We start from the raw sequence: 25,218 nt of genomic DNA on the forward strand, positions 1-25,218 counted from the left end.
GCAGCCAATCGAATCGCGGCATCGCCTGAGGAATGCTGTTCATTGAGCCAATCAGAAGCGCGCGGGGGCGGGGCTTCCCGCAGTTTCCAATGTTTGGAAAAGTTGTGCAAAACGGAAATAGAAAAACAAACGGCGAAATTCTCGGTCACTCATGAGATGTTTGCATACACGTTTAGCGTTTTTTCCAGCCTTTAAAGAGCAGTGCTGCTGGTGACACAGAAGCCCGAAGAAAACGACATGAATTTAACGGGTCGCTCGTGAGTCGTTCGCGGTGAGGTCGTTTAATCGTCTGGCGGCAAACGCGTCGGTTTGTGATTGCATGTCCTACGTGTGGAAATGGATGTGTGGATCGATGGCTGTTTTGTGATTATGAGCGCGCTGCTGTTTGTCGCGCGAGCCGAAGATGCTGCGCGTGCTGGACAATCAGACATGATCAATGCAGCCCTGTCCGACGATCATCTGGACAAGATCAAAGATTTGGAGAAACTAGAGCGCAAAAAAGGTTTCTTGTTTCATGTTCTTTTTATATCTTAAAGTAAACATCTGTTAGGTGTTTGTAAAAACAAACAAATAAAGAACAGACAGTAGTTTTTATTGTTTTGTTTTGTTTTTTTAACAGAGATCAGGCGAAGTATCAGCTCTTCACAGCGTCACACAGAGGACTCCATCTCAGGCCACGCCTCTTACACCTTATTTGGTCGGTGGGCGGGCCAGAGAACCACCAGACACACCTCTCATCTGGTAAAATGTGCACTAATATCTGTCAGTCATTCAACGGTCTGCTTTCTCTGTTGTGTTTTTTGTTCTGGCTGCTGTTTACAGTCTGATCTGATGTGTGTTTCATTCAGAGCGCAACAAAGCCTTCAGCGTTTGGAGTCTCATTCCACAAATGTGCTCAGGTGTGTTTGACTCCTTGTTCTCCTCCCTGTGTGTGTTGATGTGTGTTATATTGCCGGTCGTGTTACAGGTGGACGCAGACGGTGCGTTTCCGCAGGTGCTCGTGTGGCTGGTGGTCAGTAACCCACAGGAGGGTCGTGATCTGTCGCAGCTCTGTATCCGTGACTCGGTGTCTGACGTCACACTGCTGCAGACCAACGGGAGCGTCCAGGAGAGAGGATTCCAGACCTTCAGCACCGACTCACTGCGCGGTACAAACATCCTGTCGGGGAGAACAATTGTTCTCTAAAAATACTGTAATGGTTTTTACTAGGGATGCAGCAATACAGTTAGTCCACGGTTCAATACGTACCTCGGTTTTTAGCCACGGTGTTCGGTTCGGTTCGGTTCTGATATCTTACCACTTCAGTGTGTGTTTTTTTTTTTGCAACAAATTAACAAAATACTCCCTTATAAACCACTGTACATTGAAAAAAAAAGCGTGGTTTAGTATATGTCTGCTTATTTTTTCTTTTGAGAGAGGTTTTATTTTTTCGATTTTTAAGCAAAATACAATGGATTTCATTCATACTGGACGCGAGGGCGCCCTCGTGCAGAAAATCCACATATGCGTCAAAGAAGTAGCACTGATGACGTTCCGTTCCAGCTTCGCTAATGTGGAAAAAAGGCATCGCTATTGCTGTGAGTCTGAATGGATAAAAAAAATATAACGTTAAACGTTTTGAATGATGAAATGTAAGGACAATAAACACTCGTCTACAATAATATATGGTTTTTCTGTGTTCTTCAAGCCATCTCGTGTATTTTCATAAAGCCATGCTAATCGACATACATAGAATATGAGTATAGAATTTATCGTCTGCCTCATTCTGTGATAAGAATCCACATCAGATCACATAAGGAAGTTATTTCAAACACTCGACTGATGTTGTGAATTAAAAACAAGTTATAATGTTTTTCATAACTTTTGTTTTTATAACTCTTTTGTTGGACAACAGGTTTAGAAAGGCTTATCATTGCATGTCATTAGAATGGAAGATGCTCTGCGTATGTTGCTTTTTCAAATATAAGCGGGGAAGCGTTTCCTTATTTCAAACATACAGCAAATTCCGAAAGAAACAAAACCGAAAAACCGCAATTCACAAGCGCGTATTGAACCGTGGAGGTCGTACCGAACGGTTCGATATTATATTGAGAATTGCGACATCCCTAGTTTTTACACGCCTACAAAACAACCTGTAAATTTTCAGTTTAAAAGAGTAAGTTACAAAAAAAAAAAAACACGTTAAACCGGGTAATCTAACTGATGTTTTTTTGTGTCAAATGCACAAAGATAAAACACTATCGTGCTAACACACGACACTAAAAGAAACATTTATTTACCTATGTACATTGTAACATAAAACCGCTGATCATTTTCAGGAAATTCTTTTTTTTTTGTTTGCTTCCAAGCAATGGTATACTCAACAGTATTTTAATGTAGCATTTTTAATATTGTAGAGTTAAATTGCAATCATATAATATTTTTTTTTATAGTCTACACACATTTATCTTGCTACATACATGAGAACATCATAGACTTAAAGTGAGAAATCAAAAATCCCTTGATCTTGTGACATATAAGAGGCCATTGTACATCCTTTAAGTAACTGAAAACTTTCATGTTAGTCTGAAAACAGCTTATATTGAAGGCAGTCTGACAAAATGACAGCTTGTGGAATGTGCCGCTCTATGATGTAATGGTGCGGCTAAACGGCGCCTCCGCAACGCCTGCTTCTACATCACTGCCTGTTTAGGCCCCGCCCACCGATTCACGCACGTAGTGTAAATAACGAGAGGTGAACACAGGTCAACGTTGAAACCAAACGATAAAGATCCGTCCGAATACATCAAGATGCTGTGCAGTGCCGAGTTGTCTTTGCATTGCCTTCCTACTGATCCCAACCTTAGGAAAGAGCAGATGAAATTTAATTTTAAACAGTAATTTTAGTTCACTTCATTTTACCGTGGATTTGTTTACAAACAAGCCACCAAACGTTGGGTTTTCAGAAAGATTGAAGCTAAAAGATGGTGCTGCGCTGACTATATTGGAGAAACTGTTTTTATTACACAGCCACCATTGCTTTGTTTGTTATTACAGATCGTTTGATATGTACTGAGTATTTGTGTGTCCATCTGTGAGGATTGTAGGCTGTCAAACGTGCACAGGTGTTAGCCAATCAGAGCAGTGGGCGTTTATTTCCGAGTCTACAGTCCTTGTTCAAACAGGGCGTTCTGATGAGAGGATCAAAGCGTGGACAGAAAATAAATGACTGCTTCTAAATTTTTAAAGTCTAGAGTTCTAAAGTCTAAAGTCTACATCTAAAGTTTTTAGATGTAAGGATACACAATTCTTTGTCACAATTCTGTATTGTTAAAAGCAGTATATAAATAATGGTGACTTGACTTGACTTGACTTGAGTGGACCTCAGAGAACAGTACAAAATAATTAAAAAAAAGCTGTTCATGACTCCTATAATTATAGGCATAGATGTGTCACAGACCAAATCATAGCTAAAAAAAAACACACTGTAGAAAACAAACATGTACTCACTGTGCGTGTGTGTGTGTGTGTGTGTGTGTGTGTGGGACCAAATGTCCCCACAAGGATAGTAAAACCTGAAATTTTTGACATTGTGGGGACCGGCTTGTGGTCCCCATGGGTACTAAAAGCTTATAAATCATACAGAATGAGTTTTTTTGAGAAAGTAAAAATGCAGAATGTTTTCTGTAAGGGTTAGGTTTAGGGGTAGGGTTAGGGTTAGGGGATAGAAAATACAGTGTGGACAGTATACAAACCATTGCACCTATGGAGAGTCCCCACAAAGATAATAAACCAGACGTGTGTGTGTGTGTGTGTGTGTGTGTGTGTGTGTGTGTAGCTGGATCTCAGTATGTGGTTTTGTACAGAATGAGTGTGAAAGGAAACGGAAACCAGATTCTCACTCTCCCAGCGTTTCTGACCTTCTCCAACGCCACTCAGGTATCCACATTCACATTTGCCTGTCTGTCCATCTGCTGCTTGCTGTGTGTGTGTGTGTGTGTGTACTTGTTTTTGCTACAAGGATAGTAAAACCTGAAATTTTTGACATTGTTTAAAAATGATTAAAAATAGTAAATGATGTTTATCTGAAAGTGTAACGATGCAAACATGTTTTCTGTGAGGGCTAGGTTTAGGGTTAGGGTTGGGTTAGGGGACAGACAATATCGTTTGTTCAGTATAAAATCTATAGAAGTCTATGGAAAGTCCCCACAATTCACAAAAACAAACGTGTGTGTGTGTGTGTGGTGGTGGTGGGGGTGGGGGTGGGGGGTGATGATGACTTGGACCTTGTTGATCCTGATGTTATTGTTTTTGGCAAATGTGATGAAACTGATCAATTGTATTTCAGAATGACATTCATCTATTTGGTCCAGTGATCGCCAATTTCACTGTGAGGATAAACGCAACTGAACAGGTAAACAAACACACACACACCAGCAGCAGTAGCTGGTTACATGGGAGTGTTTGTGTTTTATCTGTGCATGTGTTTAATCCAGCAGGCTGATGTGGACCGCTCTCTTCTCCTCATTGGTTTTATGCTCTCGTTTCTCCTGACGCTCCTGTTGGCATCTCTCAGTGTTGTCAGTGTGAACTTCCTGTGGCGCAGACGACTGCGCAGCTGCACTCGACACATGGTCAGTTCATTCCAGTCTCAGCGCTGTGTGCGTGTGTGTGTGTGTGTGTGATCAGCCCCATCATTGCATGCGTGGATGAAGTGCAGCTGTGAATAAATAATGTTGTTTCTACATTTCTAGAGAAGCAGCATCAATGAGGAGGCGGGGCCATATGAGTGTGACATCACTGCGTCAGCCAATGAGGAGGCAGCATTTGAGGATAAGTTTGTGGATATTGTGATGTTGGAGGATCCACAAAACATGATTCAAGCGCTTGACAGGTGAGTGTGTGTGTGTGTGTGTGTAAAAATATATTCCATACATGAACACAGTATAAACACACGTGTGTCTGTCAGTCTGCACGTGTCGTCTCTAGCGCGCGCCGCGGTGTGGGTGGAGCGCGTGCGGGTGCAGATGTTTAAGGGGCTGCTGTCTGTGCTGCTGGCGGGCGTTCGGGCGGCGGGGCGTGTGAGCGATCAGGGCGAGAGGCGCGTTCTCGGAGTCGTTCACGGGCAGATCGTGGGCATGGAAGGAAAAGTCCAGGAGGAGCACGTGGCGCGGATGGCGGCGCTCGCCGCTCAGTGTAACCTGGAGACGCAGGAGGAGATGGAAACGCAGCAGCGCAAACAGATGAGCGAAACGTCACACGCAGAACGACTGTTCCAACGTGTGCCGCGGACGCAGGTGACGCTCCTCTGAAGAACGCTGATTGCCAGTGCAAATTTCTAAACATTAAATCAAGAGACATTTATTGGAGAAGCACAATTATTTACAATTTTAAGACTTGTTTTCTGAAAAAAAAAGATAAAATTAATTTTAAGTTTCTGCTTCAAAAACTGCAACTATGAGAAATATCTGCAAATATGTCAGAAAGCAATCCTGTTTGCCCTTTGAATTAAGTTTGTTTTTGAGCCCACTGCTTGATATTTGTTCTTGTTTAAGCGGAAACTTCAGTCAATCAAGACTTCGTATCGTGTCATTTTGCTTCTCAAGTAAAAGTGTCTTGATTTAAGAATGTTTTGATATTTGTACTGAAATCATGACAGAAACGGGCGAGTCAGAGCAGCGGCCGATCTGACCCGTGCGTGTCGTATGTTATCAGGACGTGCTGGAGGTTCGTTCTCTACTGGAGAAGCTTCATAAAGAAGAGATGAAGCGTCTGCAGAAGCGGCTCCTGGTCAGGCACGAGCACGCGTCGGCGCAGGCACAGAGGCAGCAGGCGCTACGACGGCGCTTTGAGCTGCACAAGATCTTCGGTGAGGAGCTGGAGGAGGCCGCCCGAATGGGAGAGCTGGAGAAATCCACCGCCGACAGACTCCTGCTGCAGTACTACAGCTGTCAGGTGAGCTGACGTCCGCACTGGTGTTTCTCCTAGTTGGTGCTCGGCTGCTGTGTGTGTAGCGTGAGCTCACAGTCGGACCGCAGGGTGAAGTGGAAACGGCCAGGTGCCGCTGCGTTTTCCGGTCGGCGGCACCGTGATCTACGCTACATCGCTCTCTTTAGGTGAACTAAAGACTTGAGCTTGGGCTCCATGCATCTGTTCTTATGAGAATTTTGAATTTGCATTTAACCGAAGTAGAAACCACTGATGTGCCCATAAAAAGTCACTTTGCGTAAAATAAATAAATGTAAATTCAGCAGTGTCCAAGTCAAGTCAAAAAGCATGAAATTGGTAGCATTCTGGGAATGTTATAAATGTGTGCTGTGGCTCCACCCTCAGGACGCTCTGGAGGAGGTGCTCGATGTGCTTCTGGCCAATCAGAGAGCGCTGCTGGCCGGGCGACACGCGCAGCGCCGCTTCCTGCTGCAGAGTTTCCAGAGTCTTCAGGCCGTGGCGAGTGACGCGTTCAGCAGCAGCGCGCGACACATCAGAGACGTGCAAACACACGGGTACATACTACGTACTAAACCATCACACACGCTACATAGCACAGTAACTCATATGTGCTGTACTGCATCATAGTAAATTTGACATTATTTGACATTTATTGTGTGTTTGTGTGTGTAGGGAGCGTGGTTTCTCCCCGCAGTGTTCTGATGTTCAGTTGGAGATTCTGCGCGTCAAACAGAATTTTGAAGAAAGCGTGAGTCGTGAGCGCAGCGCTATCCGCTGTGACATCATCAAGAGGAGACGACAGCTGCTGTCAGAGAAGGTGTGTTTGTGGTATAAATCTGTAAAGGCTGGCATATAAAACAATAGGCTCATAAAATATAATATAGTGAGAATATGATGGAAAAAACTCCTCCAACTTAGCAAAAATGTGACCCAGGACCACAAAACCAGTCGTAAGGGTAAATTTTTTCTAAATTATATAATTACAGGGATGAATAAATAAGCTTTCCGCTGATGTATGGTTTGTTAGGACAGGACAATATTTGGCTGAGATACAACTATTTAAAAATCTGGAATCTGAGGGTGCAAAAACATCAAAATATTGAGAAAATCACCTTTAAAGTTGTTCAAATGAAGTTCTTAGCAATGCATATTACCAATCAAAAATTAACTTTTTATAGTAGGACATTTACAAAATATCTTCATGGAACATGATCTTTACTTAATATCCTAATGATTTTTGGCATGAAAGAAAATCGATCATTTTGACCCATACAGTGTAATGTTGGCTGTTGCTACAAATAGACCTGTGATACTTAAGACTGGTTTGAGGGTCAAACGTATGTAATTTGATGCAGTTGGATGGAATTCTGATGCTTGTAATGTAAATCAGTGAGATCTTTTTAACAGTAAAGCAGATACTGTCATAAAATGATGTAAATATCAGTGGTCGCTCTCCAATAATATCTTAGTGATTCTTAGTAAGATGAGATTTAAATGATTCAAACATATAATGCAATGCAATCCAATGATGTTTGAGAGAACAAATAAACGTTCCTCAAAAGATCCTGATGATCAGATTTGAGGCTAAAAATGATTGATGGAGAATCAAGTAAATCCAAGCTGCTTTAGTCCAGTAAGTGTTCATCTGGAAATATAACTACAGTTATTCTGACATTTACTTGATAAAAATCACTCAAGATTTGACAGCAGAAACACACGTGAAGCAGCAGCTGAAGGAGGATGTTTGTGCAATTACACTAAAAGAGCTTTAACGTGATAAAAGAGTCTAAACTATTAATCAGATGACAGAAGACATGCAGTAGCAAGCAACAGCAAGTGTGATCACATTGATCATTTCGAGGTCTATGACTGTCGTGGCGTAATGGTGAGAGAGTCTGGTGATTCTCGCACCGGCAGGAATTGAAGGTTGGGATTGTGAATGAACAGCACTCTCTCTACCTTCAGTACCTTGACTGAGGCGTCCTCGAGCAAGCCACCGAACCCCCAGTTGCTCCCCGGGTGCTGGGGCAATGGCTGCCCGCTGCTCTGGGTGTGTGTGTGTGTGTGTGTGTTCACTACTCACTGCTGTGTGTGTGCACACTTGGATGGGTTAAATGCAGAGCACCATTGTCAAGTATGGGTCACCCCATACTTGACAATGCGTCATGACTTTCACTTTCATCCGTGTGACTGTAATTGTCACTGGAGCAGGTGTTTGAACACTGGCGTGAGCTGCAGGCCGCGAGCGCTTCCTCTGACGTCACGGTGAATCAATACCTGCAGAAATGGACAGAAATACTGACGTACCAGAACAATGAACTGTCAGAACTCATCAGTCACCTGGACGAGGAGACTGCAGGCAGGACACGCAAGGTACTGTGGGAAACGCACGAGCCGAAGGCGTGTGGTGTCGTGTTTGTCGTGTAACTCCCGTCCTTCTGTCTGCAGATGAGTCTGTGTCTGCTGCAGAGTTCGCTGGCGGAGCTGAAGGCGCACGCGGCCGCGTCGTGTCCAGAAGCCGCCGCGCACTTGCTGCCGCAGACGGAGGCCGTCCAGGAGTGTCTGCAGCGTCTGGGTAAAGCGGCGGCTCACGAGCTGCGATCGGCTCAGAGCTTCATCCAGCGGCAGCAGCAGCAGGAGCTGGAGGAGCAGAGGAGCATCAGAGACGCCTTCAGAGAATACTGCAGGTGAGACGCAGACGCCGCAGTGTACGAAGTCTTGAGGATGTTTGTATTTCTGAGTGATTTTCAGATCACTGTTTTATTTTGTTTGTAAAGGCCATTTGATCTTCTTTGCACGTTCACTTTGTAAACACCGGGTCGGTACTTCTGCAGCGATATAGGGCGATTTTGAAGAAGAAAAATGCAGAAAGTTTTCTGTAAGGGTTAGGTTTAGGGGTAGGGTTAGGGTAAGGGGATAGAAAATACAGTGTGGACAGTATACAAACCATTGCACCTATGGAGAGTCCCCACAAAGATAATAAACCAGACATCTGTGTGCGTGTGTGTGTGTACTTGTTTTTGCTACAAGGATAGTAAAACCTGAAATTTTTGACATTGTTAAAAAATTATTAAAAATAGTAAATGATGTTTATCTGAAAGTGTAACGATGCAAACATGTTTTCTGTGAGGGCTAGGTTTAGGGTTAGGGGATAGACAATATCGTTTGGTCAGTATAAAAACTATAGAAGTCTATGGAAAGTCCCCACAATTCACAAAAACAAACATGTGTGTGTGTCTCACAGCTGCGTGTGTGCGTGTCAGCGCTCTCTCTCGCGTGAGCAGCGTTTGCATCTGCAGCTGGAGTGTGTGAAGGCCGCGTGTCGTCTGGATCGCTGTCTCGTGCTTCCACACGTCATCTGTGAGCTCAAACGGCACGGAGCAGACCCCGCCGACCCCGCCGTGACCCCTGCAGGTGCAGAGACGGAGGTGAGCGTTATACAAGACCGTGCTGAGCAGCGGCGCTTCTGTGTCTGTGTGTGTGTGTGTGTGTGTCTGATGTGTATGTATCTGATCTGCACTCACAGAGGTCAGAGGTCACAGAGCTGCAGCGTTTCCAGAGGCGCCTGCAGGAGAGACTGCAGCACAGCGACACGCAGAACGACACACCGCAGCCGGTGAGAGCAGACCCGTCACGCAGATCACATGACCGGCATGACCATTCACAACATGCTTGAAACACCTGTCTCTGTGTGTGCGTGTGTGAGGCGTGGCACGAGGCGCGTGTGTTTCAGGAGCAGCAGCTTCGTGTGTGTCAGGAGCGCGTGGCCGTGTTTGTGGCGTCGCTGCAGTGGGAACATGCAGAGAAGAAAACAAAAGTGATGGAGACGCACACAGCGCTGCTCAAACTACAAACACTCATCACACCAGAGATACACGACACTGACATCACGCACACCGTCAACACACAGCGCCTGGTGAGCACACACACACACTGGTATTACTGTCATTATGGATTGATTCCATAGGCGTAAATTTTTTTACTGTATGGGATTTTATGTCTTCTTACCCTAACCCTCACACTAAACTACAGGCATCTTTAGATTCTCAAAATACTTTATTCTGTGTGATTTATAAACTTGTTTCCTTATGGGGACCAAAAAATGTCTCCACCAGGACAGTGATTTTGGAAATTGCCATGTTTGTGGGGACATTTTGTCCCTGTAATGTAGGTGGGTCATCAGCCGCTGTTAGTTCACCCAAAAATGATCATTCTGTCATCATTTTATTGTCTGCATGTGGTTCCAAACCCATAAGACTGTGACTCATGTCCATAACTCAAACGAAGAAATGTTTAATCAAACCTGAGAGATTTCTGTCCCTCCAATGAAGGTTTTTTCAAAGATCATAAAAGCACCATAAAACAAATCCTTATGAATCGAGCTTTTTAATTCAAATTTTCAGAAGAGATACGATCATCTCATATGACGAACAGTTGTAAATTAGGCTATTAGCGATGTAAAATAACCTTTTTGGCCTTGAATTTTTCATTCGTTTTATCTTTGATTCTGATGTTCCTGTCGAGTGTCGTGAAATGATGTCCGTCTCTGTCGAGGCTCTTGAGGAGGCAGAGCTCCGGCTTCAACGGGAGGAGCTGAAGTGGAAGGAGTCAGTGAATGGGCGGGGCCGTTCGAGCACAGATGATGATGATGATAAAGAGGAGGGTTTGTTTATGGTGGACAGTGACGGTGGAGTCGCTGCTGTCCTGCAGGAGACGCTCTTCAGGAGACAGCTTTTGATTGACAGGTGCGGCTCACGTTATACTGATTATTTTTGTTATGGTATGTTTGTCTGTGTGTGTGTGTTTGCCCTGTTTACACCTGCTGTTAATTCTGTCTCAGCTGATCTGACTGTAAGATTAATTTGTTTGCTGCAAATTCATTATTAATCTTGGAAAGCAGGCTGTGTAGAGTTTGATGTAGCTGGAGCTTTTAATCTGATTCAACATACAGATGAATGACAGACAGAACGACGTATGCTAAGTGTGACGCTCACGTCGCTCACGGCAAACGCGCGGTAAAAATATCCGTCTGTCAGGAGGATTGACAGATGAATCGTTATTAATAGTTCTGGATTATCAACACGTCACTCTCCCTGACAGCGGTTGATTGACAGGTGAGTGGGCGGGATCACTGCTGTCTAGTGTTCATCACTGTTCACGATACAGGAGCCGGCTGCAAAAAATACTTAGACTAATATTATAAGCTGTTTTTCTGTTGTTGTTGTTGTTGTTGTTTTTTTAAAGACTGTTTATATCTTCTTAAAGTCGATTCTGGATTGTCGATGTAGATTGGTGAAATATTAGTTTAAAAAGTAATCCTAATTGCTAGACGGCAGTAGTGGACTAATGGTTAGAGAGTGTGGGTTCGAGTCTCAGGTCCGGCTTAGGGACTGCATCATTGGCTGCCCACTACACCCCGGGTGTGTGTTCACTGTGTGTGTGTGTGTGTGTGTGTGTGTGTCAGAGTGCTGTGCAGGAATCAGACACTACAGCATCACAAAGATCGACTCCAGCTGAAGAGACTGCAGACGTACTGTGAGCAGGTCAGTTGTTCGTCCGTCTGTCTGTCCTGTCATTTGTCCATCCGTCTGTCTGTTTTCAGCTCTACATCATCAACTTTCATGGACTTGATTAATTATTTTCAATTATTAGGGCCCGAGCACCAATTGTGTGAGGTCCCTATTGGAATTGCTCAGATTCTTCTTCTCCAAAATGAATCGCATTTTTGAGGGCCTAAACGTGCTCGTTTTTTAAAAGACTCATGAAACTTTGCACACGCACCAAAAGTGGTAAAAATTTACGTCTGATACGGGTTAAGACGTGACAAAATGGCTCGATAACGCCACCTATAAAATTTTAACGAAGTGCCCCTCAAGCTATAGTTCACATACATGTGCGAAATTCAGTAGACACATGTAACACGCCAATACCTACAAGAAAGGGTTAGGAACGAAGTCCGAAATCCAACAGGAAGTCTGTTATTTTGAATTTTCTCTGCAAGTTTTGTGCTGTTTTTGCCATTTCAGGTGTTGTATTTAAATGAACTCCTCCTAGAAATGTAAACAGATCAACCTGCTGGTAACTGGATATGTCATGTTTTACACTAACTCAAACATACAATGTTTAATCTGTTCTAAACTTCATATGTTTAAACAAAGTCCTGGCCTGAAGACATGTACATGCAATATTCAGTTCTAGTCATAGCGCCACCAGCTGGCAACAGGAAGTTTGGCACATATAAATGACTGACATATTTCTCCTATATTTACCACTTTAAATTTGCTGTTTTCCTAAAGCCACCGGGTGGCGGTGAGCCTGGGCGCGAGTGCCCTCTCAACTCTGCTTGTAGCTTTAATTGTGCATGTTTCTCCTCTGATCAGGTTCGTAATCTTTCATGTCAGTCCGTCACATGATGCTTCTGCTGATCTGAACATAGACAGACCATAAAAACAACAAATTAGACTTAAATGGTCTCAATGAAATAATTCAAATAAAAAAAAAAATCAAACATACAAATTATCTGAATAATTATATAAAGAATAATTAAATCAACAAACCAATTGAATAAATCCACTTATTTGAAAAAAAAAAAATCAAATTTTCAAATTTTGCAGTATTTGTTAGCATGGAACACAGTATTGACAAAATAGTAGTTTTGTTAAAATTAATAATATGAAAAAAATTTAATATACTGTTTTCATTGTATGTAATTCATTATACATTTATTATACGGACTTAAATATTTCATGTAATCATTTCATTTAGAGTGCTTTAGTCCTTTATAGATTTAATCTGTGCATTTCATAAAAACAAACATGTTTTGTGTGTGTGTGTAAGGATCTGGAGTTTACAGCAGTGTTGGTCAAACAGTCTCTGATGTCTGTTCCTGATCTTCACAAAGTCCTGCGGCTCCTGCTTCCTACAGTACCTGAGGGAGAACTGCTGTCACTTGTAGACGCACTAGGACCCGGAGCAGGGTAACACACATTAAACACAAACACATGCGTGTGTGTGTGTGTTTGAAATTGAATGAACTGATGAACCTTACTGTTATTGAACTGGACTGATCTGAAAAATGACTCATAACTGATGAATTCTGCATGATGATGATGATGATCACTGTTGTTCTTGACCTGTAGGGAATCAGGAAGCTGCTCAACTCTGGCAGACAGACTGAGACATGACATACTGAGTAGAAATCTGTCTCGCGCTCCTCAGCACAGAGACAGAGAGAGAGACAGGTCAGTCGCATTAAACCGTGTGTGTTCTGTGGACTGACACCAACTACAACAACAGAAACCCTGAACATCTTAGCAAACTCTCACAGCCTCACTGATCTACACGGACCTCTCAGTTGAATCGCTCCCATCGTACCTCGTGTTGAGTGTGTTTTTTGTTCTTCAGGTTCCTCACAAAGCGTCAGAAGCTCCTCGACAAGCTGTTGTCCGGTGCCGGAGGTTCTGGAGACACCGGTGAGACTCAGCGGAGACGCCGACGTATACGGGAACTTCCTGCGCCAGAACCTTCTGTGAAGCAGACGGAGGAGGAGGAGGCGGGGCACGTGACGAGGGCCGGTGAGGGGGCGTGGCCTGATGATGTGGTTGTTGGTGAAGGGGCGTGGCCTGAAGGAAGTTTCCTCTCTACTAGGGATGGTAGTGAAGGGGTGTGTCCTGGGGGCGTGGCTGCGGTTGAGGAGGCGTGGCCTGTGGCTCAGGACAGTCTCGACTCTGCGGAGCGGCTGTTTGCTTTCCGCTGCCTTCCTCCCGCAGTCCTGCAGCACACGCGAACGTCTTGTTCGCGCAAGAAAAAACGCAACTTCCTGAACTTCAAGAAGAGCAGCGTGGCTCCTCAGCCAAACGCGTGACGGCTCCACAGCGTTCTGATGTTTCTGTTTGCTGAGAGCTGATTGGTTGCTTCCTGTTGCGGGTATTCAGCCGTCCAATGACATCATTCAGATGCGTTTTTCATCTCGAATCCTGATTTCCTTCACAATTGGGTCAGAAGATCGACTGATGTAAACGTAAAAACAAAAAGACCTTTGACCTGCAGCTTCATAATTATACTCCTTTTTACTGATCAACCTTTTTTTTTTTTTAATTAACCGATAGATTGATTACTTAAAAAAGGGCCATGAAATGACTGAAAAATTTTATTGCTGACACTCGCCATTTGACTGCGTTTAACGTGAACTCGAATCGTTCATTGAAATATAATCTGATCACACAGACGTCTGTGTGAAAAACCAGCCAAATCTTTCGTCAGTGAAGCTCAGATCTGCTGCCCGTCATCGTCATCATCGTGTTGTTGTTGTTGTTGTTTTGTTTATTTGCAGCTGTCGTGAGCTGAACGGCTGGACTGTCAGAAACCAAACGTTGCTGCTTCATCCTAACAGACAGACGGACGGAGAGAGATTGACGCTGCTATATGTGTTCACACGTACATAACAGAACAAAAGCATTAGTTACAAATTGATTAATAGTTCAAATCAGAGACGTGAAGGGACCGTCTGACGTACTTTTCTCTGTTGAAGGAGATGAAATCTTCTGTCAGTGAGTCTAAACTGCTCTGCATGTGCGTCGGCTGAGAGACAGACAGATTTCACACATCATCCACCGATGACAATAATTCAGCATTAATAACACATCCTATGTTTTCCAGTAAATCTAGCGGATCGTCTGATGATTTCCTTTCTGTTACATGGATGGGGACTGAAGCCTTCAAGCTTCAAGAAGGACACAAATCACCATTAAAAAGCTCCACGTCTAATGATGATCTGTGTGAGAAACAGCCTGATTGAAATCATTATTCACTGACGATCTTTCTCTCATCTGTGAGCGGCTCCTTATGAGTAACTCAACATTGTTATAGACGGTCTGAATCTGCCCTTCCACAAATTGAATCAGAGCAGAAAGTCTCAAATTCTCAAATGACACTACATGTTGCATGCGCTGCAAAAAATGATCTTCCTCTGTATTTTCTTTTTTTGTTTTCCGGTGCAGACGCCAAAAGATTCTTCAATCGCACACAAAAACTGATGTTTTTCGTCCTCAGAACAAATACCTGTCAAGGAGTGAATTCTTGTTTTCCCTTTGTAGAAGTTGATTTTTCTGATATTCTTGTTTTAATCAGAAACTACTTTCACTTTATTTCATTTCTCAGAAAACAAGACTTCTTAAGTCATCTCCAGTAAATGTATCTTGATTGCGGAGTCTTTAGATATTTGCACTGGAAAACTAGAGACTGAGGAAGAACATCAGAGATCAGTAAAGTAAATGATATTTCCAAATTCAAATAGTGACTGTAACCAGATATATTTGACCTATAAGCTTCTTTTTTTTTTGGAAAATATTTTAAAATCTAATGGAGAATGGTTAGACGTTTTGCTAACCTCACTCACTGCATTTCTCAATTGTCTTTACTTGGTCTGAAAAAGGTCTTTAAAAAGTCTTCAGTGTAAAACCTGCAGAAACGCTGAAGCAGCTCTAGAGACGATGGTGTGGTGTATACTGTAATTTAAATGACTGAATCTTGAAATTAAAGATTTTTTTCCTGTTTTTCTCATTACTGTGAAGTTGCTTTTGAAACGAACTGTGTTTATACTATAGTCCTGGAGAGCCACAGTCCTGCAAAGTTCAGCTTCAACCCTAATGAAAACTCACCTGCCTTGTTGCTTTCTAGTAACCCTTCAGACCTTGATTAGCTTGTTCAGGTGCGTTTGATTAGGGTTGAAGCAAAACTACGCAGGGCTGTGGCTCTCCAGGACCGACGTTCACCACCCCTGTACTATAGGAATGGAGCTTTTGTTTTTTGAAGAATGTGTTGTTTGAGAACTAATTTTATTCTGCCATGAAAAATGCAGTTGTCAATCTGTTCACAAATCAAAGATCACCATTTCTGCCATGAATTTTCTCGTTACGTGCCGAGAGCTGCTGGAACGCTCTGGTTTTGTCGCGTCTGTCCTGAGGGCGAGTGCATGTTTGCGTGAACGTGATGAACGCACCAGCGGGTTCGAGCGTTTGTTTCTGCTCTTGGCCAGGCGTTTCTTCTTCTTGTGCAGAGGACGGGACTCCAGGATCATCTCCTCCAGCTCAAACGTGGGGTCGCAGTTCAGACGGCCTTTCTGCGACAGACAGATCCGACAGCGTTCGTGAGCTCGAGACGTTCCTCAGCGAGAGAAGTGTGTCAAAGCGGCCGCTTACGTGTGGAACGAATCCGGGCGGGACGGATTTCTGCAGCACGGCGTCCCAATCCACATCCAACAGGTACGGAGACGCCTGGACATCAGACAGACACGACGGGCGACTCGCGGGGTCTCTGGTCAGGAGCTGCACAGAAATTACAGTCGGTCACGTGATCAGTCGAGACTAAAACTGAAAATAAAGTTCTATTGGGAGGTAAGAAAAAGTGCAGTTCTTTTCAGTAGTCCAAATATCTATGGAATAATTCTGTCATGGAATAAAAACATTAGAAGAAGGTAACTGCAACTTTTTATCCCACAATTCCGACTGTATATTCTGCAATTTCGTGTCCAGATGTTAATATTCTTTAGTTTATATCTCAGGAGAGTTACAGATATTTATTCTTGTTTTAAGCAAACCATAATAAGCAACAGTGTTCATTTGTGTTGTAGCTTAATATTTTCAATAACCATGAATTTTAAACGGCGTAAATACTTGTTACATATAAATTAAATAAAGCGCAATGTAACTTCGAATGTGAAGACTATGTAAAATATGTCACAGCTACAGTCTCTTAAAGATTGGCAGTAATAAAACAGCCCTAATGATTCTGCTGATTCTCTCTGGATGTGTAATGGTTGATTTCTGTTTTTGTTTTCTGTCTGTTCTCTTGTGTTCTATATGTACTCGGAGCTCCAGAAACCGTAACAAAGGTCTTGTGTTTGAGCAATGAAAGCTCGTTCTGATATAACCGTGAGGGTCACGGCGCTCATATGTGTGTCTGATGCAGAAACTCACGCTGCGGATCAGATCCAGCATTGCTCCGGAGCAGACGGAGGAGAAGCGCACGTGTTGGCCGTGGATGATGTGGAGAACTTCGGCCGCTGCCGTGCTGGAGCGGATCTCAAACGGCCGCTGAAACAGCAGAGCAACGTGAACACGAGCGTCCTGAGACTCGAACCACACAGGCTTCACGTGAATCACAAGATCTACTCTTCATTGTCGAGGTTAGTATGACGAGTACATTCTTAACAGACGTGACATTCACATCTAGAGGCAGGAAATACATATATTTTTTCACACACGTATTAAGTTGTTACCATTATGTCGACCATATCATGTCATTTGCTCCTCAGGATGTGTTCGTAGGCGCTGGTTAAACTCACCGATCCGTGTAGGAGCTCGTACGCGGTGACGCCGAGAGCCCACCAATCCACGGCGTACGAATAACCCGCGCCGCCGTCCACGAACGAGCGAAACATTTCTGGTGCTGTTACAAACAGATGTTTCCAGAGCTGCTGACACTTTACAGCAATGTCCCATATGCATTCACTAACAATAAGCAGTGCGTTTGTTACCAGATTTATTCGTCTTTGTTAATGGTAGCTAATTAAAATACATCTGCGTATAGTTCATTTCAGGTTCACTGTATAATACCGCATGCAACTTTTGATTTTACTGTGGTGTTAGTTAATGTTGAAATGAACCCGCTAAAAATGATAAATGCTTTGGAAATATTGTTCATTTCATTGTTAGTTCATCCTAACTAATTTATTAACAGTTAACTAATGTTAGCCAACAGGAAGATTCAAGAGCTGTTTGCAGTGTTCGAATTGTGTCAAAGCTCTTGGGGGTCCCCCTAAACAGACCACTCCCCTTTTTATCTTTTGGGGCATTTTTTAAACTTTATAAAGCCATTATTTTTTTCTGAAATTGTGTTCAAATTCTTATATTTAATCAATAAAGTCACATAGAATAATAAGACATTTTAGGCTGTTATCACACAAATGAAATCATTATCAACAAAATTCATCTTTTCAATATAGAGGAAACAGACGCTGCATCTGCATTTGCATTTAGATGTATTTACCCACTGTTTAATGCAGAACATGAATGCATTTAACCTGCAGTTACAAATGCATGAATAATGTTTTAATAATTTAATCCTAAAACGCTGAATGCTAATATTTACAATTATTTTAAAAAATGAAATGGTAATTTAAATGTGGATTTACAACCGCCAGCAGGTGTCAGTAAGTCACAGTTAATAAATAATCATTGCGATTGAACCGAATCATTTAAACGGTTGATTCATTCATGAACAATGTTGTCGTGTTGTTTAGAGACGCAAAACAGTGCTGTGGCGTGTTTGGAATCATTTTTGTTGGCGAAATAACAAAAAGCAAAAATAGGCAATATGGTGTCTAAAACGTAAGTCTCTTAATATTAACTTCTGGTTTATTGAACTGTTGTATAAAATCAATATCATATTTGTGATTTTTGTGATATTGATTAACTACATGAAATGATATAAATGTACATATTCTGCCCCCATATCCTGAATTTTGGGAAAATGCATTTTATTAGACTGAATCACGCAGTGAAAGAACGCACTCTAAATGAGCACAGTCAGTCTCATAACTCCTCTAATAATCAATAAAGCTGTCCATACACTGTATGATAAATGAATCTCTTACTTACATAGTTCGTAAATCTGCACTTTGTTGCTTATGATGAGGGAATCTGAACAAAACTCCAGGTTTCAGCAATGACTGTTCTGAACGCCTCTGATTGGCCACTGCATTCTAAACTCAACAGAGTCGTGTGTGATTGGTTGTAATGCGCAACGCTGTAATATATAAAATATGATTTACCGTGAGCAGGTCTAAATTTATTACAGCAATCGAATGTTTTCATTTCATTTTCACTAGTTTTATGTTGAAATATTACATTTTTATTGAAAAACCAAGGGACCCCCCCCAAATATATTTTATGGGGGTCCCTTATTGCTTATGGGAGGTCCGGGACCCCCCCCCCCCACCTCAATTCGAACACTGACTGTTTGTAATATAAAACCGGTAGTAAACAGTAGGGGAATGAAAAGAAAAATGATTTCGGTAAACATGTGATAGTGATTAGTGTTTTAGTACTTCGAGAGTCAGTTTTTTAATAGGAAAGTTCATCAAAAATGAAAGTGACTCACCTTCATGTTCTTCCAAACTTTTTCTTCTGTTGAACACAAAAGAGGATATTTTGAGGAATGTTGGGAACCAGACAGTTGCTGGCAGCCACTGACTTTATCAGCATTCTTCAAAATATCTACTTTTGTGAAGAAACTCACACAGGTTTGGAAGAACATGAGGATGTGTGATTGAATTTACATTTTTTGATGAACTTTAAAACTGATGAATCTCTTTAAAATATTACTAACCTTACTATTAATCATTATTCAGTAAAATCATTTTAATCAGACATAAATGATACTTGATCTCAAACTCACCCATGTAGGGTTTGGTTCCTGCCATGGATGAGGCTGTTTCTGAGCCCTTCAGGACCGTGGCCACATTAAAGTCTGTGATGTGGACGTGACCTACAGCACACACACACACACACACACACACACACACACACACACACACACAGCTGCTCGTTTTGTGGCTCATCATCTGAGCTGCTGTGGTTCGTCATCATTATCATTGTTTTCTCAGCATTTAATGGTGTAAACAGAGTAACTCACCGTGTTCATCCAAGAGAATGTTGTCTGGCTTTATATCACTGAAAGAACACACACACAGAGTGAGCGATTACATTTGTCTCAGGTTATTTTGTGTCAGTTTCTCAAAGCATGTAAGTCGTTCTCAAGTGCATCGTTACAGGAGCTTTTACCTAAAGCGTTCTGCACATTGTTTAGTGTCCGGTGCAGCGCTGCATATTCTTTAGTTCGAGGTGGGGAACGTGGATCCTGGAGGACCGGTGTCCCTGCAGAGTTTAGCTCCAACCCTGAAAAAATGTATTAACATGTATCCTGAAGACCTTGATTAGCTTGTTCAGGTGTGTTTGATTAGGGTTGAAGCTAAACTTTGCAGGGACACCGGCCCTCCAGGATCAATGTTCTCCACCCCTGCTTTAGTTCATCTCTGGGATTCGAACACATGAGTTTGGCGTTGCGGTCCTTAGCTGTTGCGTTAGTCTGGACTGGAGCTCCCAGCATATGTGTGACGGAGATCATTCAGAGATCAGAGACTGACTAGAGGTTGACCGATGAGGTCGGTTTTGCCGATTAATCGGCACCGATAGTGGATTGGCCGAACTATCGGTTGTCGCAAAAATCCATGTCGATAGTTTTTTCCGGGTTGGGTCCGTTGTTGGAGCGGCTGAGAAGGTCGTCATTATACAGCAAAGTCCCTATAGTCTTTGTTATACAGCACGAGAGCGGCCTCTAGTGGCGAAAGTCACTGACAGCACGTGCCGTTTGTTTAGACACGTGACACTGCGCTGCACAGAGCGGGACACTTCAAAGACTGATTTAAAACATCGACCAAAAAACGGTGTGTGCAGTATACTGTAGTGCATGTTTTCATGTCATTACTAAGCAATGAATTTGGTGACTAGATGCTGCATTAGTGGAGAAATGACAGCAGTATACTTTTGCCCGTTTGGTGATCAAATAAAGTCTCGTAGACGCCGCTTGAATCGAACGCGACTCGGACGATCGGACGATTAGATAACCACAACTGTTCTAGAATAGAAGCAGTTAAATTGTGAAAGTACACAATATCCATATGTAATTTCAGTACTGTGGCCTTTGTGTAGATATTTAAAGATGGTCATCTTCAGCTTGACTGTTGATGTAATGGTAACACTTTACAATATGAGTCCATTTGTAACATTAAGATTGATAAAAGCTGTAGAATAGAAGTATTGTTCCTTGTTAGAGTGTGTTAATTTCAGCATTTACTGATATATTTAAAAAATTTGCTTTTATTAACATTAATGAACAATGGACTAACCGCAATAATCAATATATAATTAATATTAATATTTTTATTCATTTACAAAGTATGGTTCAGTAGGCTACTTTTTTTTTTAATAGTAGAGCACTGTTTATTTTCTGTCAGTATCCATTTTAAAAACTATTGGTTGAATAATCGGTATCGGCCAGTCGCCAGTATCGGTAAAATCCAATATCGGTCGACCTCTGCTACTGACCACTTCATCTCTCAGTTACCAGTATATCTCACAATGCCAGCCTTTTTTCCACCAGAATTGCATGTTTATATCGATTGCAAGTTATACGTCTCACTTTTTTTTCTACCATGGAATGAAAAAATTAAAAGAGGTAAGTGTGACTTTTCATCTCAGAAATTGTTTATATTTGTTAATATTATATGAAGGTTTATATTAAGTTTATATGTCACAAATTCTTAAGTTCAGACTTTTTTTTTCATGGAATTCTGAGTTTAGTACCCTCAGTATCTTTCCTCCCGCAGGCCTGTGGCCCAAAGCTCTCGTTCCTTTACTAACGCTTTCATGCACTACGAGGCTTTCAGGACGTGTTTGAGTTGAACGATTGGAGTGTGTTGAACTGCCGTATCTCCGGGTTTCTCACCGGTGGATGATGTGCGAGCGCTGCAGGTAGTCGAGCGCTAACGCTAGCTCACAGATGTACAGTTTGATTGTTTGCTCTTTGAAACCAACGTTCTGCTGCAGATGGAAGCGTAAATCACCACCCAACAACAGATCCACCACCATAAACAGATCCTCCTCATCCTGAAACGAAAACCTGCAGACAGACACACAGAAAGTCTGGTCAGTCCTGCTAGAGTGTTGTTTGATTAGTCAAGTTTTAGGCTGTTTTTCTGTAGCGCTTTATGCAGTAGAGATTGTTTCAAGTCAGATTGATGCAAACTTCGCCAAAGTCAGCTGTCACTAGTACTGCAAACCGTTGTTAATTGAAAAGCACAAGAACAATAAAACAGTATACAAACTAACTTATATCATGTTAATTAACATAAACAAATAAGGCATCGGATGTAGGCTACACCAGAACATTTCCCAATTACTGAGGAATCACATACATAAAGAACATTTAAAGAAAGCCTCCAAAGCATAACGTGAGATAAAACAGCAAGGACAGAACCAACATGTTCACCTTCTTTGGTTCTTTTATTTTACTTTCGCTTGAAAACCAAATCCTCCGAGCTGTCCACCATCCTTTCCTCAGTATTCATGTCATTTCTGCCACTCCTGCTGATGCAGGGAGTATAAAGCAGGCTCTGCTCCCAAAGAGCTGGCACTGAAAGCTCACTGCGCCGCGCGCTTTATGCATCGAGCAGCGCAGACGGTGCACTGGCACAAATGTGACCACATAAAATTTTAACTCGCACATTCTCAAAAAATTGTTGCAAATGCAACCAATGGTCGCAGTCTAGAGCCCTGCAAATGATAGGGTTCCCTGTGTAGTTAACAGCTTCGGTTAGGGCAGTTTTTTTTTCCTTCAAACTACCGGTATCGGCCGATATCATTAAAAATAATTCGGTATCGGCAGAGAAATTCAGTATCGGTGCATCTCTACTTTTGACATAATTAAATAAAAAAAAATAAACTCTAATTTCTAATAAATAAAATTCATATCAAGCACATCAAGGTCAGCCTTTGGGTGCAGTCGTGCGTGCAGTGATGAGAGCAGAGAGCGGCGTGCCAGAAAATGTTAAATAATTTATTTCAAATGTATTGTGTTATGTTAATATTTCCTTTATATATTATCCTTTATATGGTTACTGTAAATGTAGTTCATGTAAATGTAAACACCCATAGGGTTTTACTTGTAATTCATACATTTCTACAGAACTTAGTGATAATATAAAAATCTACAAAAATTTGAAGTGTTCATAGCACACTCTTAACTAATGCACTTATAAAACAGTTCTGTATGGTTTACTTTATCTGACTACACTTAAAATCAATTGAAGTGTTGGTGCTAATTACTGCATTTATATTAAGTGTACTTGGGTATCACAATCAGGAAATGTACTTATAACTAATACCTAATATAGTTTTAATCAAATCGTTTTCATTTAAACTTCGGATTAAATAAAAGTTTACTAAGATTGGACTAATCTTTAAAGCATTCAAAGAACACTTTAAAGAAATACACAAATAAACCCCCTCTGCATATCTTTGTGGTAGAGTACTTTATTTCAATTCGCTAAAAAACAACTGAAGTATTAGTCGTATTTAGTATACTTTTTCCAAATGTACGAAGTAGTACTGAAGTGGAAATATACTTTTAATCAATGTACTAGGTGTATGACTTGTACAATTTTATTTGGCACAAAAAATAAGAATGCACTACAAATGTATTTGAGTATTTTTAGTGCATTCAAGTGTACTTTATTTTTACCTGGGTTAACAGGTTTTTACTTTTTTTTTCTGTAACAACTGCAGGCCGTTTCAGCGTGTCGTGTACAAATATCACCATCTCAGCGTAAGACAAGTGACGTCGATGGAAAGGACGGGTGTGCGTCTCACCAGAGGTTGACGAGGAACGGATGTTCGAGTCGTTGCATGACCTGCAGCTCTCTGAGGACGTTTCTGACTTCATCTCTTTCGATGCATTTCTGCTTGTTCGTGTATTTCATGGCGTACATCTTCCTGGAGTCTCTCTTCTGCACGATACACACCTGCAGACCATCGCTAGTTTAAACTCACATATATGATGCATTTAACACGTGTGGCACGCAAACACTGGTGGATTTTGTTTGTTAGCAGAATTTAGTTCAAACATGCAGAAATGTGAGAGACTGACATGAGCTACATGAATGTTTCTCTGTCACTAAAAATATCACAATAACACTGCAGCCTTCTGCTTTTATGGACACAGAAAGAGAAGAGAGCGCTAATGCATTCCAGCCTCCAGCAGAAACGACTCCATCAGAAAGAGACGAGATACAGAGAGACAGAAACACAGAGCACTTCACTCAGACACTGGAAAACACCACGGGCACACACACGCACATCTCATTTTAAGGGTTTAATATATTGTGTGTGTTTATGTGACTCTCACCTTTCCAAAGCTTCCCTTCCCAATGGCTCTCAGAATCTGAAAGTGGTCAAAGGAAACTAGAAGAGAAAACAGAACACAAACACACACACATGCTGTGACTCAATGCTGGTTACTATAAATGTGTGTGTTTCATCCTGAGCCCATCTAAGTCCCAACACATCAGTTATTAACAGAGATCGTGTGTGTGTGTGTGTTGCAGGAATGATGAGCTCTCTCACTCACACAATATGCAAATATACTTAGTCGTTCATTATTTAAAAGTAATCAATAAAAGCATCAAATTACAGCCTATCCAATCACAGTTATGTTTACCATTAACCAGTGCTAATTATATTTAACCGATCACAAGCGTTTTGATCATTCTCATCTCTGACATCTCAAGCTGAAGGAAGCGCCTGCTGATCTCCGAACTGTCAGCGATGAAAGAACTACAACCACTACAGCAACATCCTCACACACATCTACACCATCAGAGTCAGAGAAGAGCCGTGAATGGCGGAGATGAGAGCAGATCTAGAGCAGAACAGCAGCTCGTGTCTGAAGAACTCCGCTCTCTCTCTCTGAGACTCCTTCAGCTCTCAGTTCAGCGCGATTCATTATAAACTCATCGTCACAAGAACATCACGACACCTTGATCTGTTCTGTTAGAAACACTTTCTGATACTTCACAAACTGATGCGCTCTTCCTCACCCTCCTCATCCTCATCCGGCACCGGCGCTCCGCGCGACTGATTCCCGCCCATCATTAGCAGCAACAAAACGGAGATCCAGGAACCTTCATCATACGCGCGCACCCTTCATCTTCACTCATCATCATCATCGTGATCCTTCTTCACCGACACACTTTCGAGAGAGAGAGAGAGATGATGTGAATGACAGATGTCATTGGCTGTTGTTTCCTCCCGCGCGCGCGTCATCAGAACTGAAGTGAAGTGAGACTCGAACCCTGACAGTAAACACACGTTATTATGATGCGGGACCGCACAGGTCACACTGTTTGGCCGCGAGAGGGCGCCATTTGCTTTCACTTGCTCTTAATCCTTACGGATCAGCATTTAAATATGGTTGTTTTGTTTTGTGCAGCTGTGCACGTAACGGGGAACTCACGAGCCACTTTCCGAACCGCTTGTTCTGTAGTGTTGATGACAAACACAGCTGACGATCTCAGAACGTTTTTCCAGTAACATCAATAGAACATTTATTTATACTTGTTGGTGAGGGTTGTTTCAGACATTCAGAAGTAATATTCCGATAACGTTTGCAAA

The 25,218-nt window shown here is 42.1% G+C and overlaps 2 protein-coding genes across 6 annotated transcripts; one reads left to right on the forward strand and one right to left on the reverse strand.

The window, feature by feature from the left end:
- Nucleotides 1-106: 106 nt before the first annotated feature.
- Nucleotides 107-15,483, forward strand: LOC127176624 (limbin). Of its 5 annotated transcripts, XR_007829128.1 has the most exons (23): nucleotides 108-502; nucleotides 620-741; nucleotides 849-899; nucleotides 968-1,148; nucleotides 3,819-3,919; nucleotides 4,329-4,394; nucleotides 4,477-4,614; nucleotides 4,735-4,874; nucleotides 4,950-5,277; nucleotides 5,696-5,935; nucleotides 6,314-6,483; nucleotides 6,602-6,746; nucleotides 8,141-8,302; nucleotides 8,378-8,616; nucleotides 9,174-9,357; nucleotides 9,456-9,545; nucleotides 9,636-9,845; nucleotides 10,454-10,674; nucleotides 11,394-11,472; nucleotides 12,767-12,906; nucleotides 13,069-13,170; nucleotides 13,334-14,365; nucleotides 14,460-15,483. XR_007829128.1 is itself a non-coding variant. In XM_051128391.1 (22 exons), exons 1-22 carry the CDS (start codon nucleotides 337-339, stop codon nucleotides 13,791-13,793), a joined length of 3,732 nt encoding a protein of 1,243 aa, XP_050984348.1. In that variant the 5' UTR covers nucleotides 107-336; the 3' UTR covers nucleotides 13,794-15,483. The 5 variants fall into 5 exon arrangements, 4 of the variants coding, with proteins under 4 accessions (XP_050984348.1, XP_050984350.1, XP_050984347.1 ...); XM_051128391.1 differs by having other exon boundaries at nucleotides 107-502; nucleotides 4,480-4,614; nucleotides 13,334-15,483; XM_051128390.1 differs by having other exon boundaries at nucleotides 13,334-15,483.
- Nucleotides 14,175-24,835, reverse strand: LOC127176639 (serine/threonine-protein kinase 32B). Its single transcript, XM_051128422.1, has 12 exons — nucleotides 24,645-24,835; nucleotides 23,954-24,009; nucleotides 23,419-23,570; nucleotides 21,497-21,670; nucleotides 19,625-19,662; nucleotides 19,388-19,477; nucleotides 17,274-17,377; nucleotides 16,906-17,022; nucleotides 16,129-16,254; nucleotides 15,930-16,049; nucleotides 14,445-14,509; nucleotides 14,175-14,314 (listed from the first exon to the last, which is right to left on the reverse strand). The coding sequence occupies exons 1-12, from the start codon at nucleotides 24,697-24,699 to the stop codon at nucleotides 14,188-14,190; spliced, it is 1,224 nt and encodes a 407-aa protein (XP_050984379.1). The 5' UTR covers nucleotides 24,700-24,835; the 3' UTR covers nucleotides 14,175-14,187.
- Between the last annotated feature and the right edge of the window lie 383 nt (nucleotides 24,836-25,218).

This window comes from Labeo rohita, chromosome 14, assembly GCF_022985175.1.
Source record: "Labeo rohita strain BAU-BD-2019 chromosome 14, IGBB_LRoh.1.0, whole genome shotgun sequence".
Lineage (NCBI taxonomy): Eukaryota > Metazoa > Chordata > Actinopteri > Cypriniformes > Cyprinidae > Labeo > Labeo rohita.